Below are 19,752 nucleotides of genomic sequence, written 5' to 3' on the forward strand. Positions count from 1 at the left end.
CCTTCTCCCATACCAAACCATAGAGAATCCTTAGTAAATTTTTTCGTACTAATATTACCAATAAATCATAATTCCTAAGTATCACTGAGTGTAATGATAATAGAATCATAAAATCATAGAGTTGGAAGAGACCACAAGGGCCATCCAGTCCAACCCCCTGCCATGCAGGAAATCACAATCAAAGCATCCCAGACAGATGGCCATTCAGCCTCTGTTTAAAGAAAGAGAGCCCACCACACTCCGTGGTCACAATAGTTGTGACATAAACAACTTGCAAAATTAAAATTATAACTTTAAATTACAATATCATATGCACAGCCTAAATGTATTTCTATATATATATAGTTTCATGTGGTTAAAATGAAAATTTGGTAAAATGTGATCTTTTTAAAGAAATATTTTAAAAGAAAAATTTTAATTATTTTTTAATTTTTTTAAATTAAATTTTTAAAATTAATTTTAAAAAGAAACTTGGGGCCTCTCCTTTCTCCTGACCCCACTCACACCATCTCTTCAGTGTTTTAAAGAGGCACAGGAGAATGCCACAGTCCATGCCCAAAAAGCAGGTGTTTGAGGAGAAGTGGTGTCACCCTCCTTAGAGTGACACCTAGTGCGGTTCACACACCCTGAATCCTGCTAGTGATGCCACTGACTCTTGGCTCCCACCTCAGGGTGGGGATGGGGATAGGGGAGAATCTACACTGTGTCCTCTCAGGGGGTCCAGGTCTTGTCCAGAGTGGACAGCAACCCTAACCCCAGTGGCATCCTCTTCCAGGAATGGGCCTGAGGCAGAGAACATCCATGGCACCACCTACCCAGTGAGGTTTTCTGGGACCAGCCAGCTGTCTCCCAGGAGGTTGGAACTGCCTGCAGGTTGTCCGTCTGGCTTTAGGTTGTCATCTTGTGGATTGCCATTGTAATTACCTTTGTGGGGCAAGAATCAGAAGAAAAGTTGTAAGGTTCCTGGCCAGGATCAGGCTCTGCTTTATAAAATACAATTAACTGGGGCTGGTGAAGGTGTTAATGAGCAGTTACTGCCCCGTGCTAGTCACATAGAATCATAGAGTTGGAAGAAACCATTAGGGCCATTCAGTCCAATCCCCTGCCGTGCAGGAACACTGTATCAAAACATCCCTGACAGATGGCCATCCAGCCTCTGTTTAAAGACCTCCAAAGAAGGAGACTCTACCACATTTCAAGGCAGCAGTGTCTTCCATTGTCAAACAGCTCTTATTGTCAGGAACTTCTTCCTAACGTTGAAGTGGAATTGTTAAATGCCAGAGGAGCTCAGTTCTGCTAGCACACTACTGGTTTGTCTGCTCATGGTTTCTCCTTGGTGCATCTACATTAGAGAAATAATGCAGCTTGGCACCACCTTAACTGCCATGGCTCCATACTATGGATATTGGGATCTGTAGTTTTGTGAGCTATTTAGTCTTCCCTGTCAGAGAGCTCTGGTGCCCCACCAAACTACAAAACCCAGAATTCTATAGCATTGAGCTATAAGGTTGTTACAAACTGCATTATTTCTGCAGTGCAGCAGCAGCCCTTGTCTCCTTGTTCTCTCCCCAAATTCACCCTCTTTTTTCCATACAGCAAACTGGGGAAAGAGCGATGGGGCAGGGGAAAAGTCAGGAGGATTAGGAATATAGGCGTCTGCTCTTCACCTTACACTCTCTGGCATAAATCCTCTTGCTAGTAGAGTCATTGCATCCATGGGATTTTCCTATGTACTGATTCACCATTCAATTTTTTCTCTCTCTCTCTGGCAGGAGTCCAGCTCTTCCTATTTTATTTGTCTAAAATATCAGTCCTAGAACTGTTCAATCCATGTTCAAAATGGAGAATGTAACATGCACAAAAAATACATGATGCAAGCTTTTGAAGCTCCACTGGCTTCTTCATCAGGCAAAAGTGTTAAAAATCATACTGTTTTATGGATCTGGGATGCTATTGTGCTTTGCAAAATGGCTACACTTGGATATAATAATAATAATAATAATAATAATAATAATAATAATAATTTATATTTCTAGCCTCTCCCTGTGGATTGTGGCAGAATTACATCTATAAAATAATACAATATAGTATAAAAATATAGTCAATAAAATACTAACATTAGTACAATAAAATAGCTAGGCCATCATCAATAATCCAATAATCATACAATCATAATCCGAAGTGGAGCATTTCATTTTAATAATCTCCTATATAAGATCGCGTGGGTAAGCCTGCTGGAAGAGATCCGTCTTAAGTGCCTTCTTAAAGGCATCTAAGGTGGTAATAAGATGGATCTCCTCCAGTTTTGTGTAATTCTATAATTCATGGAATAGGTGGCAAGGTGGGAACCAAAGGTAAGGGGGCTCCAAAGTGTGTTGCCCCCCTTCCTAGCCCACAGGTTTTGGGTGAACATCCAAGACTCACCACATAGTCCGCAGAGCTGGCCCTTGTACGACGGTGGCACAGAGACCTCCACATAATGGTTTCCATCAAACCTGACACCCAGGCTGAAGTCTGTTTCCAAGAAGACGTAGCTACCACTTCTCTGCACCACAATCTTGTTGTTACTGATGAAAATGGGCAGGTTTCTTCTCCTGTTATTGACCTACAAATACCACAACAACACAAGACAACTCAGGCCTTGTATTGGTCCTTGGAAAGCCCAGCTCCGACCCACATCCCACTGCCATGATTTATCAGAACCCCCCCCACTTGGTTGCCCCCTCTTTTTGCCCACTATGGCTAGGAACAGGCCCTCAGACTGAGCCATTGGCCCCAAAGATCCATTTTGTCCATGGATGACAGCAATGGCCCTGAATAAGAATGCTGCCCACCCCAATGAAATTTCCCCTTGGCCTGCAGTTTTCTAGCATGGCAGTAACTTAAGGCTTCAGTTGAACATTTAGAAGTAGAGTTTAGGCATCCAAAGAAAATGGCAAAAGGCAAAGTGAATACAATAAGTAGCAGGGTTTCAAGATTGAGATTATTTTTTTTGCCTCATTTTCTGCACTGCTAGAAATTTCAGGACCAAAAGAAAATTTCATTAGGGCTCAGAATTTTTAGTTGGAGAGCAAAGTCCTCATTTGCCCTTCCCTATGGTTACACCCTTGATTTTGCACCCATGGAACTCCATGCTCCAAGGAGCTAAAAAACATCTGCCTAGGATGCAGTAAGGATTTTTTTCACCCCCATGGAGAACCTGTGATTGCCAAGGACAGGTTCTGAAGGATAGAAAGTTCTCAGTTGGAAGGAAATTCTGACTAAGCATTAGAAAAACCTTCCTGATGATCGGAGCTAAAGACAGGGTGCCCTCAGATGATGTTAGACTCTCCTTTACTAGAGGTTTTTAAAGATGGGTTAGGTGATCCAATAAAGGTGTTGCTCTCGTGGACATTTTTTAGCTGGCGATTGTTACATAGGCAGTAGACTAGACAGCCCTGCCTGCAAACTTTCAGGGCTGTACATCTTTTAGAATCACTATGAAGCCAGGATAGACATCGGTTTCCTTACCTCAACATTCCAGTTCTTCAGCAGAGAAATCCGCTCGCCATAGACCTCCACATGAACTGATTTGACATAAGACACGGCTGTATTGGAACCCCGGTGCTCGTTGGTGGTGGAAACATGGAAAGTGCCTGACACGCTGCTGGAGTTGGTGCAGACCTGAGACAGGGTGTAGGTGCAGTTGCCCATGAAATGGTGGACCTGGCCATCGAATGTGGTGTAATGAGGGTCCCCTGAGGCACTGCAGGTGGTACGACCTGCAAAGGGCAGAAGAAGAAGGCATGAGTAATGACAGTCCACAGGCATAAACAGAGTTGCCACCAAAGCTGCCAAGAAAGTGCATGGAGCCTGATGCTTAAGGAAAACAGAAATCAGAAACCAAAGACATGAAAAGGGCCCTTCCACCAGGTTTAGCCATTCAGTCCCTGGATTTATACATAAGCTAAGGAAGATAAAGGTTAGAACCACTGGAAAGGCACACACTCACTACAGTTTATATCAAATATATCATCATGTTTGAAATCTTTTATACTCATGAAGTTTTTACTAACTGCCAAAACAAAAATATAACTCCATTTGAAATGTTCAGATAATTCACATTTTTGGTACAGCTTGACTCTCCCTTATCCAGAATTTTGAAATCTGAAATATTCCAAAAAAAACCAAAACTTTTTTCATAATGATACCTTTGCTTTCTGATGGTCCAATGTACACAAAGTTTCATAGACAAAATTATTTAAAATAATGTATAAAATTATCTTCAGGCTATGTGTATGAGGTATACATGAAACATAAATGAATTTCATGTTTAGAATTGAGTCTCTCTCTCTCTCTCTATATATATATATATATATACACACACACACACACACACACACACACACATATATATATATATATATAAATGAAGAGATTCAAAAATAAATTAAAAATCCAAAATGCAAAGCATCTCTGTCCTAAGCATTTTAGATAAGGGAGACTCAACCTGTAATACCATGGGACCACTTAAACTTGGCATAGGTTAGTGACTCAGCATGTTCTAATCTGACCTTCTGGATATTTCATTCTACAACTTGACCCCAATACATACTTGCCAGAATCATGTAAGTCTCTTACATGACAGGGGAAGTGTGATCCTGCTGGTGCTCTTGGACATCTCAGTGGCATTTGATACCATAGACCATAGTATCCTTCTGGAATGCCTGAGGGAGTTAGGTATTGGGGGCACTGCGCTCCAGTGGTTCCATTCCTACCTCTCGGGCAGATTCCAGATGGTGATGCTGGGGGACAGCTGCTCTTCCAAGAGAGAGCTGACATCTGGCATCCCTCAGGGTGCCATTCTGTCCCCCATGCTGTTTAACATTTACATGAAACCACTGGGAAAGATCATCCTGAGACATGTGGGGCATGGTGTCATCAGTACGCTGATGACACCCAAATCTATTTCTCTATGTCTCCAACTGCTTCAGTGACTAAGGATGGCATCTCTTCTCTGGATGCCTGTCTTGAGTCAGTATTGGGCTGGATGAGGGAAAACAAACTCAGACTGAATTTAGAGAAAATGGAGGTACTCGCGATAGGTACCCCAAGTCCAGGGATGGAGTTTTGTCACCCAGTCTTGGATCGGGTCACACTTCCCCTAAAGGACGAGGTTCGCAGTTTGGGAATATTCCTGGATCCATCCTTACAATTGACATCCCAAATAGATGCGACAGCCAGGAGTGCTTGGTATCAGCTTCGGTTGATATGCCAACTGCGTCCCTACCTGGACCGAAAGGACTTTGAAGCAGTAGTACTTGCACTGGTAATCTCTCGGTTAGATTTCTGCAATGCGCTCTACTTGGGGCTACCCATGTACCAAATTCAGAAGCTTCAATTGGTTCAAAATGCAGCAGCCAGATTGGTCACTGGAACATCTAGGTTTGAGCATATAATGCCAATACTGAAATCTTTTCACTGGCTGCCAATTAGCTTCTGGGTGCAATACAAGGTGTTGGCTATACCTCAAAAAGCCCTACTGGCTCGGGCCCCAGTTACTTGCAGGAGCGCTTCCCTCCCATAATTCTGCCCCCACACTTTAGAAACATCTGGGAAGTTCTTACTAGATATTATGATACCAGGTTAATGACAACTTCACATAAGGCATTCACTGCCGCAGCCAAGATTATGGAATGACCTACCAGAAGAGATCTGTCTCATTATACCTTAGAGGCCTTTAAGAAGACACACAAACGGATCTCTTCTGGGGGTTATCACTGAATTCCATATAAAAAGGTTATGATGACTGCTTCAAAACGAGTTGAAAACCACCTATTCCGAGAAGCCTTCCCGGCATCGCATAATGTCGCCTACTATCTGATGTTCTGTTGTTGGCTGTTTATCGATCCATTTCCTGTACTGCTATGTACTGTATATGTATTATCCTAATTGTGAGTATGTATTTTCCCTGGATAATGTTTAACCTTCCATTTTGAAGCCAAGCCCTCCTCCGGTCCATCTGCCTTGCTCAGGCCTCGGAGGGTAGAGAGGAACTGCTGGACCTCTTACCCTTTCCTGTCACCACTCCTTCTCCTTCTGTGTTCATGTCCTTTTAGTGTAAGCCTGAGGGCAGGAACCGTTACACTAAAAAGATTGCATGTACAGCGCTGTGTAAATTTACAGCGCTTCATAAATAAAGGTAATATAATAATAATTAATAATAATATGCTCTTCTTGACTCGATTGTTGGTTACATGGATGAATTGTAATTTTTAGAGAACTAATAGGAATTCTTGGTAATCAGTGTAGTTTTTTTGTTGTATTGATTGTAAATGTACTAAGTGTCTTTAAAGGTTGCTGCAATCTTGCCGAATCCGTGGGGAGATGAGAGGTATAAATAAAACTGTATTATTATTATTATTATTATTATTATTATTATATTATTATTATTAATCAGGCTAATATCAGGCATGAGTTTCCCTATGAAAGGTGGTTGGACAATTTTTGTCTGATGTTGAACATCCATATTCACTTTAAGGTCACAGAAGCAATCATAATATAATAATAATAATAATAATAATAATAATAATAATAATAATAATTTTATTTCTATCTTCCTGCCTCTCCCAATGGATAAAAGCGGGATCACATTAACGTTAAAAATTACAAGTGTGTATGGAGCAGCACATTCTTGGCCAATGTTTATCACTTGTCTCTGCTGAAAATTGGTGGTAGTACACCTTCAGCTGTGCATTTTTTATTCATCAAGGTGTTCACACTCAGTTGCAAATTCAGTGGCCAATGTTGCAATTCAACATAAGGTGTTTATTCATAACTGATGCACACTTCTATATGAGATGTTTTCATACTAATGCTAATGTAGGATCTTGCCCATTGCCTCTGCTTGGAGATGAAAGGCCACAGTAGAGTGAATGCTTGCTGGTCTTACAGTCTCTTTTTCGGGGGTGCAGGTAGAAAGTGGTACGTAAATACAGTGAATGAAGAATAAGGAATCGAACTTGTTTAAAATCAAATGCTTTTGCTGGAAAACTGCAACAAAATTCTGCACTTAGTTAACATGGGGTTATGTGAGGCACTATATAGCACACTGTACACATTGGTACATTTTCCAGCAATCTTGAAACACTTCTTGACCACTCAACTGCCCTGGCCCATGATTACTCTTGCCATTGCTGTCTTCTACACCCTGAGGACTTTCACACAACACTTGTGCAAATCACTTCAAACAGGAACCACAACATTCTTATTCTCTGCGCTTTGCATCTGCCTATTACAGGAGAAAGCTGTAAGCAGTGGAAATTGTGTCCAGCCAAAGCATCTCACTGTGGTGGTGGAAGAGCCTGATTGTGGTTGGAGGCCTGGATTGCGTTACTGAAGGCAATGAACTGGTGGGCCGGGGCACTGGAGAAGTTGCAGTTGGTGGTCATTTAAAGGAGGTGAGCCTTGGAAAGGAAAACAGTACAACACTAAATAGCTACTCTGAGACCTCTTGCTCCTTAACAATACTGGGCACACCCACCATCCTTATTTCCATCAGGAACCTGGGTATTCTGCAATTTATTAGTGCAATTGTTATCCCAGTTCCTAGCACCACACTACTATCTTTTGGACCAGATAACACAGGGGGGCATTTTGACCATTTAAACTCTGGAACAACTGGTGTCAGTGCAGTAGCATTATTAGGTGGTGTCACCTCAGGTGGTAAACTCATGCTGTCACTTTCGGGCTGTCTAGCACCACCCTCCAGCCAATAGTCCCACATAGGTACAATCAGGGTCACTGTGGAAGAAAGCGAAAGGCCGGTTTCCTGCCACCTATGGCTGGTGGATCAGAAACACCCGATGGGACTTCGTTTATGTCCCGGCTGTGTCTTGTCTACCTGCCTTGTTCACATGATTCACACAATGCCCAAAGGGGTCCAGGTGCCATTAGGTGATGGGAGAGGCCTCCAGGAGTTCCCCTATAGTGGTGCCATCAGTGTCCCAGCTGGTCTCCCTTGCGTGCGTCTGGGGCAGATGGACCAGATCCATCCCAGAACCTTTAGTTTTCTGGGAAGTTTCAATCTACCAATGGAAAGGCGTGGCAGTACACTCCATACCAGAAGGCAGGCCCTTTCCCCCAGTGCACTGGGTGTTGTTCCCCTCTGAGTGTCAACTGGTGCGGTCTGTGTAACCCCCCCCCCCACACACCCCACCCCCTACTGGACATCCCTGAATCAGGCAAGTGGCCTAATCTCAGCATGTTGGTGGAGAATTCCACTCATGATTATGCACTCTCTCTACTCCCATCTTCATCCAAGCCTCTGCATGATTTTGGGTGGAAAGCCCTATTACAACATTAAGCATGCTGTGCTTACTGGAAGGAGCGGCTTCTAAAGAAGGAGAGGTTCCATGGGAAGCAGTTGATTTTGGCTCTGAAGAGGTCCTTGACCACCGTCACACAGCCTGAGAGACAGAGGGAGACAGAGAAGAAGAGGAAGAGAAATCTGGTGGAGAAATTCTGTGTGCTAAAAGCAGAGTCTAATTATCACATCCATTACTTGTAAGAACCAGGCTCTGGACAATATGTATTTGATCCGAACTCTTAGCCAAGCTATGAAGCAAAAAATGAGAAACACCCAATAAAATTGAACAGAAGAAACTAGGAAAATGTCTCAGGTTCTCAACTGACAGATGGTTTTTGTCAGTACAAAATCCAGTGTACTTCAGCCAATATGTGTTCCTCTCCAAGGCCCTTTTGCAGCAGCTATTTGAAATTTAACTTCAGAGGTTTCTGGGCTGAAAGTCTCACTCTCAAACCATTTAGTGGCTAAAAAGGGCCAGGAAATTTTTGCAGGGTTTCTCTCTGTTCACTGCTAAAGTTGAATTTCAAACAGTCTCGGAAGAAGGTCTTGTTGAGCATATGCATGGCAAAATGTGTGGACTTTTTAGTGCTTAAAATATATATCCTTCAGTTGAGCACTTACAACTGTATAGTCATTGGAAGGTGGACCTGGAGGAAAGAACAGTACAGGCCCATCAGGAGATATTTTGGGATCTTTGTCTCCTTTTCATGCTAGAACCCTTGCATTTCCCCCAACCAAGGCATTCGGTAAGTTTAATTACTGAATTACTCGTGTAAAGTATAGAAAATTTAGTTGAAAAAATGATCCCAAATACCTGTCCTGCCTGGGCAGAGCACATTGAGAAACATAAGTGCAGCAATGATAACATGGTTTTGCATTCTGCCTCATAGAATTAATGTAGTTTGATACAGCTCGCGACATATACCACATCCTAGGATTTCAAGGATGAACCATGGCAGGTAAAGTGGGTCAAACTGCTTTAATCCTGCAGTGCAGGATGCAGACATAAGTGTTACAAAAGAAGACAGTGTTTTATAGCGGGGGAAGCAAGCACCATGAGGTTGGGATTCTCTATGGGTTCCCCTCCTCTCCTGCTGAGCTGGATGGGACCCCTTGAGACCACTCTTTTATCTGAAGAACTCGCTTTCCACCACCCATGATTATTTTATCCCACCTTAGCAATGCATTGGGACAATGCTAGGGAATTTTACTGGTATTTCACTTGCCAACCTAGGGAAGATGGGCCAAGGCAAGGCACATAAGAAAGAGATGCAGAGAAAGGCAGAGTACCTTAAAGAAAATCTTTATTCTAAGTAAAGCGTTTATGAAAAAGGATATACCGTATCTACTGAAGGACCAATGGCCTCCAGGCACAAACAAAGTAAAGTTACGGAACCAAATTCATTCAGTTAATCAATTTTATTCAGCCAAACAAGGAAACTAAGGGCAGAGAAAAGTCACGAATCCTGAAATTGATGTATGTGCCCCTAGTTCCCACTGGGAAAGGGATCCCAATCCCTTGTGATCGATTGCAGTGGAAAAAACACGGGGCAAATGCCAAAAGACCAGGTATTTGGTAACCAATTTTGGTGGTTCTTTTGGCAAAAATCGATTCTGACAGGATTTCTAACAGTGGGAACGCCAGATCAAATAAATTTTTTAAAAGGGGAGGGACAAATGGCATGGGTGGGTGGTCATCCATCCCCAAAGGTCACACACACCGCCAGGCCACTTTTGGGGCCTTTAAAAAAATAAATAAACTAAGCGCAAAAGTGATAGATTGTACAAAGCACCTACTTGTAGAAACAAGTAGCTGGCTAAGTCATTCTAGCGATTTTGTGATTAGTTTTTTTAAAAAACAGTCCTCTCCCTGATCCTCCTCCTCCCCCCTCCCACTCCATTCCTGGTGTCTGTGCTCCTCACACCCGGCCTTGCCTCCTCCCTGCCTCCTCCTCCTCTCCTTAGTGGTGAGTCAGGTGAGGGATGGATGGAGGGAGGTCTGGGAGAGCCGGTGGTGTGGTGCCATCTCTGCCCTCCAGGGTGCCTCCTCCTCCTCCTCAGCCACCCATCTCCCTTGGCAAGCCACATTCTCTCAGCCTCAGACCCAACCGGGGAATGAGCCAACGGCAAGCATGGAGGGGCCATGGGCAGGACAGGGGAGGGAGTGTAAGGCCAGGGAGGGGCCAAGGCCAGACCGGGGGAGCAGGTGCCAACAAATGGGATGAAGGTCTATGCCAAAAAACAGTGATTCACAAAGGTCCCATTCATATGCGGATGAGCGATCTTTTGGAATCGATTTGGCATCGCGGCACAGAGCCGGATCAGATTCTAATCTTTTCAGTAAGTGGGGAATGAGGGGCCTTTGTCCCTTACTAGTACATTTTCCTAATCTTACTCATACATCAGATGGGTTGTGTCCTGTGGTCTAATCTCCTCATGATCTACCAGTCAGAACTGGTGAGAAAGGCAGACAGGCGAAAGGCCTGTTGTTCTTTAGCTCTTGATAAATGGAGGGACTGCCCCCTTTTATCCACCAGACCCACCAACCCGCCAAAAGGAGCATGTCTGTCCTAACCCACCTACATAATGGCCTCCCGTCCTTTGTCCACTTTTGTTAGTCTGCCCAGTACTTTACCTAGCAAACTCAAATACGTGCCGCCTCTTTCTCAACGTGACATTTTATTACTATACTCCGCTTTACTCGTCACTCAACGACCCCCTACTACCCCGTACTCACTGCTACACGGGTCACCAAGAAAGGAACAACGAGCACGCCCAACACAAATCTCTGTTGACACAGTGGCCGACGGCAGCGCGCGGCCCGCGCCGGGTCGCGCGCAACACAATGCTGGGATTACAAATCCCCTTGAATACATAAATACCTAAATAACATAGTTTTTGTGATTTTTGGGCTATGTTGCCACCCCCAAATGTTCTAGACGAGTTCTTCCTGATGTTTCACCCGCATACTGTGGACCGCCCCACAGAGAGACACCTCGACACACAGACGCCCACGAAAGAGAGAAACACCCCCTACCACTTAGCCAGACCCCAGCCCACAGACACCCACATGGCCAGATAGCCAAAAAACCACAAACAACTCGGATACCAGCCCATGAAAGTCTTTGACTTCACATAATAAAAAATAAATTCCACACCCATCCAGCACTCTGTGCCCTTGTGGCACCAAATGCCTTCTTCCAACACGCAAAAGACGCCTGCAAACGACCCGTGCCCCCCACCCCCCCCCCTACCACCCAGACCCCCCCCAGCCCCGCCGTACCTCCAGCCGCACAGGTGTTGGCCGCCCAATTGCAACGCCCAAAGGACCCGAGCCGCCGCGGACCGCCAGGCGTGCAAATCATGTCACTAAGGCCTCCTGGTGCCTGAAACGCAGAAAACTGCAGCAGAAGGACTTATTGCATGAAGCATTCATGTAATCATGCAAGATTGAGGCCATGATGGGGCTTTTCCCGGTCAAGAAATGAAAGGTGCACTATATTTATTTATTTGTTTTAATTCATTATATTGCCGGGCCTTTCTCCCTCGGAGGGACCTTAAGTGGCTCACAAAACATTAAAATCTCATTAAAAAATGCTATCATTGCAATAAGTTACTGGCCAAGATAATTTTATCCTGTTTGCAATTCTGCTTTTATAGCTCATGTGATCAAAAGTCCTCTGCTTATACTTACTTGAGTAGCTAGCTCAGTGGGATCATCTGTTTCAGGGAAGAGTTGACGTGGTCTAAGCGGAAGCCCCTTGACAGTGTGGCTTAGTGGATAGTTGATACAGAGAGAACGATAAGAGAGAAGAGTCCATATCCCAAAACAGATACTTAGGAGAGATTATTTGCCATGTTTTACTTAGAAGCTCCAGTTAGGACAGCATAAACTTCAAAGTCCAAATATTGTTTGGACTTTGCCAAACACAAGAAGGCTGGCCCGCTGCCTTTTGACACATTTTGGGGTGGTTTGTTGCTTTAAAAAGTATCTTCTGATCTCGGATGTGGACACGGATAGATGTGATCCTTTTGAACCTTTTGATTCAACTCAGCAAACCAAAGTTTGTAAGCGAGCTCAACATTACCACAACCAAAGGGATTCACGTGAAAAGGAGGATCAGCCACTGCTGAGGATGTTGGCTCTGAAGGCAAGGAATGGTTGAAGCCTGGGGCATTGGAGAAGACTTAGATGTGCCATCGGGTTGGGAGGATTGGGGGCCTGGGGGACAGAGCAGTTATAATAATAATACTAATATTTATTTGTATACCGCCCTCTGGCAAACAACTCCGGGCGGTTAACAACAGTAAATATAAAATATTGACAATTAACAAACACTTTATCCCTCCCCCCATCAGACAGATTTTTCAATAGATAACCTATTCAAAAATACAAATATCAAGGATAAAAACAGCAAAGATTCGCAATCTTTTATATCTTATATATTGAGACTTTGTATATCTCAGTTTCATCACCCCCTTGACAGGGCCCAAAGCAATTTTTCTTGAGAAGGACGTGAGCCTTCCCATAAGTTAATAGCATGACAGTTTCACCTCTCAGTCGCCAGCTCTCTCTCTTATATGTCCACCCTTTGCCACTGAACGTGTGGTATGTGGAACCTGTTTCTGGTCCATGGCCCATTTGAGTGCTGGTCTGCAGCACATTTCCACGGAAGACAGGACACCTTGAATGCTAGTGTGATTGCAGGGGAAATGATTGATGAGAAAACAGGAATTCCTCATTCCCAAGAGTGACTTCAGGTGCCTCTTACACAAAAAATAATGTGTTTGACACTACTTTAACTGCTGTAGCTCATCCTATGGAATCCTGGGATTTTTAGTTTTATTAAGGCCTTAGCCGTTCTTACGCTTCACCAAACTACCAATCCCAGGATTCTGTAGGACTGGCCCAGGCAGTTTTAAAGTGGTACAAACCGATTTTGACCAGCTGTCCCAACCCAGTCTGAGAGACAGAGGGAGACAAAGAAGAAGAGGACAAATCTGGTGAGAAGGAACTCTATGCTAAAAAGCAGCGTCTATTTTACACATCCATCACTTGTGAGAAACCAGGGGCTGCTGGACAATATAGATTTGATCCGAACTCTAGGATCTGCTCTGACCCAGCCAAAAGCTATGGAAGCAAAAAGTAGGAACACCCAATTAAAAACCCACAAAAGAAACTAGTAAAATGTCTCAGGCTTCTCAACTGACGAAAGGAATTGTCAGTACAAAAATTCAGGTACTTCAGCCCAGTCTGTGTTCCTCTCCACGCCTTTGCAGCAGCTATTTGAAATTCTGGCGCTGAAAATGAAAGTTCCACTCTCAACCTATTTAGTGGCTAAAAAGGAGCCAGTAATTTTTCAAGAGTTTCTCTCTGTTCCACTAAGTGGTTTGCGATTTTTGGGCGCTGAAAGCCACTTACAGAATTAATGCAGTTTATACACCATTTTAACTGCCACAGCTCCCTCCCACGGATTGTAGTTTGATGGTTACCAGAGCTCTCGCCAGAAAAGGCTCTTAAATATCTCGCAAATTATGAATCTCAGGAATTCACTAACATTGGAGCCATGGCAGTTGAAGTGTGTCCAGTCTGCCACTGCGAACGCTAAAGCTGAATTTCAAATAGGCCTCTGAAGAAGGCCTTGGGCGCATATGATGCACAATGTGTTGGGCTTTTAGTGCTTAAAATATATAGCCTTCAATTAGGCACTTTGAGACCAGACATCTTCTGGTTTCATTCTGCCAGTCAACGCTATGAGCTTTACCTCACCATGGCCAACGAACATGACTCACCTATGAATGGAGTTGTTGTTGTTAGAGGTGTGGCTGTCCACCTCTGCAAGTTAATTGAACTGGTGAAAAATGGCATTGGCATGGTTAGCGGACCCAAAAACTGTATCGTCATTGAAGGTGGACCTGGAGTACAAGAACAGTACAGCCATCAGGAGATACTTGGGACCTCTGTCTCCTTTCATTGCTAGACGCCAGGCATTCTTAAGTTAATTACTGAAAATACACTCATGTATAGTCAAGAAAGAAAATTTAGTTTGAAAAATTGATCCAAATCCTGTCCTGCCTGGGGCAGAGACCAATGAGAACAAAGGCAGCAATGATCATATGGTTTTGCATCTGCGCCATCGAATTAAGGTAGTTATACGCTCCAACATCCAACATATCGTGGATTCCAAAGGATGAAACATAGGCAGGAAAGTGGTGTCAAAAACTGCATTAATGCCTGCAGTGCAGATGCAGACCTAAGTGTTAACACAAGACGACCAGTGGTTTTATAGCGGAGGAAAAGCAAGAACCTATGAGGCTTCTCTATGGGTTCCCCTCCTCTCTGCGGCTGGCGTGGGACCCCTTGAGGACAGCCTTTTATCTGAGAACCTCGCTTCCACCACCCAATGGGATTATTTTATCCCACCTTAGGCACTGCATTAGGGGACAATGCTAGGGAATTTTATGGTATTTCACTTGCCAACCTAGGGGAAGACACTGGGCCCCAAGGGCCAAGGCACCATACGAAAGAGATGGGCAGAGAAGGCAGGTACTTAAAGGAAAATCTTTATGTCTAAAGTTAAAAGCGATTTTATAGAAAAAGGATGATACAGCCTCCATGAAGGACCAAACTTGGCCTGCCAGGCACAAACCGACGTAATAAACAATAACAAAACAAACAACAACAACAACAATAATAAAGTTTAATTTATTTATATCCCGCCTCCTTTTTTTTTTGGTCGAGGCAGGTTAAAAATGTTACGGAACTATAAGTTATGGAACCAAGTTCAATTTGGAATTAAATGGAAGTTAATTTCAGCCGAACCAAGAATCTAAGTCCACAACCTGATGTCCCGATTGGTACATTTTTCCTAATTGCTTACTTCATACATCAGGATGGGTTGTGTATGTCCTGCTGGTCATAAAAACCCCTCTGATGTTACTAGGCCCGAGCTGGTGCGTGAGACAGGTCAAGGGCCTTGTTGTGCTTCTTTATAGCCACCTTTCTCCCCGCAGGGACCGTAAGGTGGCTCACAGACAACAATGATTTAAATCTCAGTAAAAAACCATGATTATCTGCAATAAGTACTGGCGCCAAAGATAATTTGTATCCTGTTGAACTTCTGCTTTTATAGCCATCATGTGATGAGAAGTCCTCTGTTATACCGTCCTTGAAGGTAGCTAGCTCAGTGGGATATCTGTTTCAGGGAGCTGAGTGACTGTGGCCTCTGGGGGGAAGAAGCCCCTTGACCAGTAGGTGGTAGTCGTCTGATACAGAGAGGAAAGATAAGAGAGAAGAGTTCCATATCGTCAAACAGATACTTAGGAGAGCTTATTTGCTATGTTTTTACTTCGAGAAGCTCCTGCTTAGACAGTCATAAAACCTTCAGGAGTCCAAATATTGTTGTGGACTGTTGCCAAACAAGAAGGGCTGGCCCGCTGGCTTTAGACACATTTGGGGGTTGCTTAAAAGTATCTTCTGCATGGTTAGGAGTGGCACAATGATCGATTGTGTGATCCTGCAACCTTTTGATTTCCACTCCAGCCAAACCAAAGTGTGTAGCTAGCTCAACATACACGACGACCAAAGGGATTCACTTCTGTGAACGGAGGATAGCCCACTGCTGAGGATGTTTGGCTCTGAAGGGCAAGGAACTGTTGTTTGAAGCCTGTGGTGCATTGGGAGAACGGACTTAGAGGTGCCATCGGTCGGGAGGATGCGGGCTGGGGGACAGGAGCCGTTGCAAAGTCAGCACCTATGACTTTTAATATTTTCATTCATCACCCCCTTGTAGCCTAAAGCATTTTCCTGAGAAGGAACCTGGGCACTCCATAAGTTAATTATGCATGACAGTTTCACCTTCAGTCCCCAGCTCTCTCTCTCTCTCTCTCTCTCTCTCTCTCTCTCTCTTATATTTTCACCCTGTGACACTGAAAGTGGTGGTCTGTGGACCTGTTCTGGTCCATGGCCTATTGAATGCTGGTCCTTTTTCATGGAAGAAAGAAACCTTTTCAGCCAATGGGTACAAAAGTGGTGCCTGTCCCTGGCATATTGGGGGGAGGGAAGCTTGGCAGTCCCACAAATGAGACAGTTTAAGAAGCACTGCTGTAAATTTTATTGGAATTAACACTTGAATGCTAGCTGTGATTGCATGGGAAATGATTGATTGGGAAAACAGGAATTCCTCATTCCCAAGAGTGACTTCAGGTGCACCTACACTGTAGAAATAATGCTGTTTGATACTACTTCAAGTGCTGTATCTCCATCCTATGGAATCCTTGGATTTGTAGTTTTATAAGGCCTTTAGCATTCTTTGCCTCACCAAACTACAAATCCCAGGATTCTGTAGGATGGAGCCCTGGCAGTTAAAATGGTTCCAAACAGAATTATATCTACACTGTAGATACACGCTAATAGAGAGTAATAGAGAGAGGGAAAGGGCAGCATCAATGCCAAAGCAAAATACTTAGAGAGGTTCTTTGCCACATTTTAATTGTTTAAAAGCTCAATGTTTAGACAGCATGTGCTTGCCAAGTGTATCAGAAACAAAACCCAACACATATAATTTCCATTGCTACACTAATAATTATGTCACATGAAGCCTAGCTATGGCCCTGTACAGATGGGCCCTTTGTGGGCGTGTCCACAATGTGCTAGGGTTGCGTCAGGGTGGCGCATGCACATGCCCTGCAACCCTAGCACGTTGTGGACGTGTCGCCGTTACACAGCACCATACTGACGGTGTGCCTAACGATGACATCGTAGCTGCACTGCCTCCAAATGGCGCTGCTCAGCTGCGACATAACCGTGCCATCTGTGGTGCTTTGCGGTACCGCAAAAAGGAGCCACTTTTTGGAGCTCCTTTTTTGCTGCACAGCAATGCCGCACAATTTGAATGCTGCAGTGGTCCTGCGCAGCAAAGAGAGGCACCGAGGAGGCGCCTCTTTTTGTCGGTCTGTACCCCGTACCCTGTTTCAGAAGCAGAAATAGTGCATATTTCCTGATAGTGATGACAGAATATCTTATGTGAAACTTTGGCCCGATTTAAATGGGCCTTTGTGCCGCCCCCATCACATGCTAGGGGTTGGCTGAGGACGTAGCGTCCATATCGGCCTCACCCCTAGCACATGACGGGTGTCAAAATGGCGGCGCCCTGTACACACGTGCGCCGCCATTTTGACGTGACGGACGCATAGCGCCCACACGTCCTGGCACCTTTGTGAAGCCACAGGTGCACCATTGGCACCTTGCGGCATCAGATAGGTGTCACAAGAAGAACCTGCTTTTTGCGGGTTCTTTTTGTTCCACGATGGAGCCGCGTGGTTTGTCTGCTGCAGCTCCCTTGCGGCACAAACCAGGGCGATGGGAGACCCCCCTTTTTGGGCGGTCTGTATCCTGCCCATGTTGAATAAAACCCACGTCTTTGCTTACGCAGCATTACCTGAGGTTGTGGGCTCCTCAGGTGTAGGGGTCTCCCCTGATGAAAGAAAAGACAAATTCAGTTAGAAAAGTCACACATGAGAAGGCCAAGAGCATAGCTGGAATTTTGTATAATCCTACTGCTTCCTCAATCCCCCTTTTAATTGATGCAAAGAGACTTCCAGTTGTTTTGTTGCCATGTTCCTTCAAGTTATTTCCAACGTAATGCAACCCTAAGGTGAACCTTTCATGGGGTTTTCCTGGCAAGATTTCTCAGATGAGGTATGCTAATACTGCCTTCCTCTGAGGGTGAGATAGTGTGACTTGCCTGAGATTACCCAGTGGATTACCACAGCTGAGCAGAGATCCAAACACTGGTTTCCCAGAGTTGTAGTCTAGTGCTCAAACCACAACACTATGCAGGCTCTCCCCATGGGCATAGATGGCTCCAAAAAAATAAGTTTAAATAAACTCTGCTTCCACTTCCAAGAACCCCTTGAGTCTGCTTAGTTCCTCCAGCAGTACTCCTGCTGGCCCTTATTATTGTTACAGGGGCTGGAAAAGGAAAACCAGCCAAGGTCTCCTGGATGAGTCCAAAACTCAAACCACTACACCACATGGCTTACCAAGGCAGCAACCGGGGTTAAGGGAGACATCATCCACTGCCAGGTTTGCATGATGGCCTGCACTGGTCACACCTTCCAGGATGATCTGCCAGAAAGCAAGAATCCATGATGACATCAACAAAGGGTGCCTACACTGTAGAAATAATGAAGTTTGATACTGACCTATGTTGACCCTATCAAAGGGTTTTCTTGGCCAGATTTATTCAGAGGTGGCTTGCCTTTGTCTTCCCCTGAAATGCAGGCTTTAGCACCTGGGATTTCCTGGCAGTCTCCCTTCCAAACTCTAACCAGTCCTCACCCAGTTTAGCATCCAAAATCAGATGGGATCTGGTGCCTTTATAGGTTTTAGACTGATGTTGTTATTGTTGAAATAATCATGATAATGAAAATAGGGATTAAACAAATTAAATTGTTTTTACTTGTACACTGAGCTGAGATCCTACAATATAATGTAGGATAGAGGGGTATATCTCGTCCGACAGGCCTAGGTAGTTGATTTTAAACTATGACTTTTCAGTCGTCCTATTTTAATCTGGGTGATTTTAATGTGCAATTGTCATTTTAATCCTATGTTCGTGGGGCTTCACCTATATGTTTAATTGTCAGTTATATATTGTATTTTAATCTGTATTGTAACCTACCTTGAGCATTGGGGAAATGCAGGTAAAATAATAATATTAATAATAATAATAGGATAGAAATCTTTTAATTAAAATTGAATATAACCACTTGCCAGCTTGACACACACACTCAAAAAGCAAACCTTGATTTTTGCCATTTAATGTAAGGGACACCATTTTACCACACCACTGTTTATAATGGGACTTGAGCATCTATGGATTTTGGTATCCAAAGGGGGTCCTGACCCAAGCCCCAGTGAAGACCAGTGGATTTAAAAAAATCCTCCTATTTTGACTGTAGGTATCCCACCAGGAAGTTGCATCTCCATCTTCCTGGTCTTTTACCTGGAACCTGCCAGAGATGTGTAGATCCAACTCTGCTTGGAGCCATGTCCCTCCCTTGCTGCCAGCTGTAAGCCAAACCAGGAGGGGTTCGCGTTCTTCTTCCTGAACCAAGTAGACCCTCAGAGACTCCTCCTTGGAAGCTCTCTCCATGCGGTACCAGAAATGGAAACAAGATGGTCCAGGCGCTGTGCATTCTGGGCTAACCAGCTGACCCATCTCTCCCATGTGAGTGAAGGTGCTATCAGCATAGATATAATAATTTCCTGGGAATGGAATGGAATGGATGAGAAAGGATCAAGTAAGGCAGGTAGCAGAGCAGGAGGGCTGCCACCCTCAATACAACTGGAATGGAAGGTGCCAAGGAGCTGGGGAGTCCACCTAAAAGCTCCCAGCCCC

General features: G+C 44.3%; 1 protein-coding gene across 1 annotated transcript in view; it reads right to left on the minus strand.

Moving 5' to 3' along the window:
- Positions 1–19,752, minus strand: part of LOC121925994 (IgGFc-binding protein-like) — a 118,606-nt gene that overhangs the window by 86,869 nt on the left and 11,985 nt on the right. Inside the window, exons 10-12 of the mRNA XM_042458549.1 lie at positions 19,357–19,619; positions 18,392–18,476; positions 17,788–17,823 (exon numbers count right to left, since the gene is read on the minus strand). Coding sequence (XP_042314483.1) covers positions 17,788–17,823; positions 18,392–18,476; positions 19,357–19,619 — 384 coding nt within the window. The remainder of the gene's footprint in view (positions 1–17,787; positions 17,824–18,391; positions 18,477–19,356; positions 19,620–19,752) is intronic.

The sequence above is a fragment of the Sceloporus undulatus genome, chromosome 3, assembly GCF_019175285.1.
Source record: "Sceloporus undulatus isolate JIND9_A2432 ecotype Alabama chromosome 3, SceUnd_v1.1, whole genome shotgun sequence".
NCBI classification, from domain to species: domain Eukaryota; kingdom Metazoa; phylum Chordata; class Lepidosauria; order Squamata; family Phrynosomatidae; genus Sceloporus; species Sceloporus undulatus.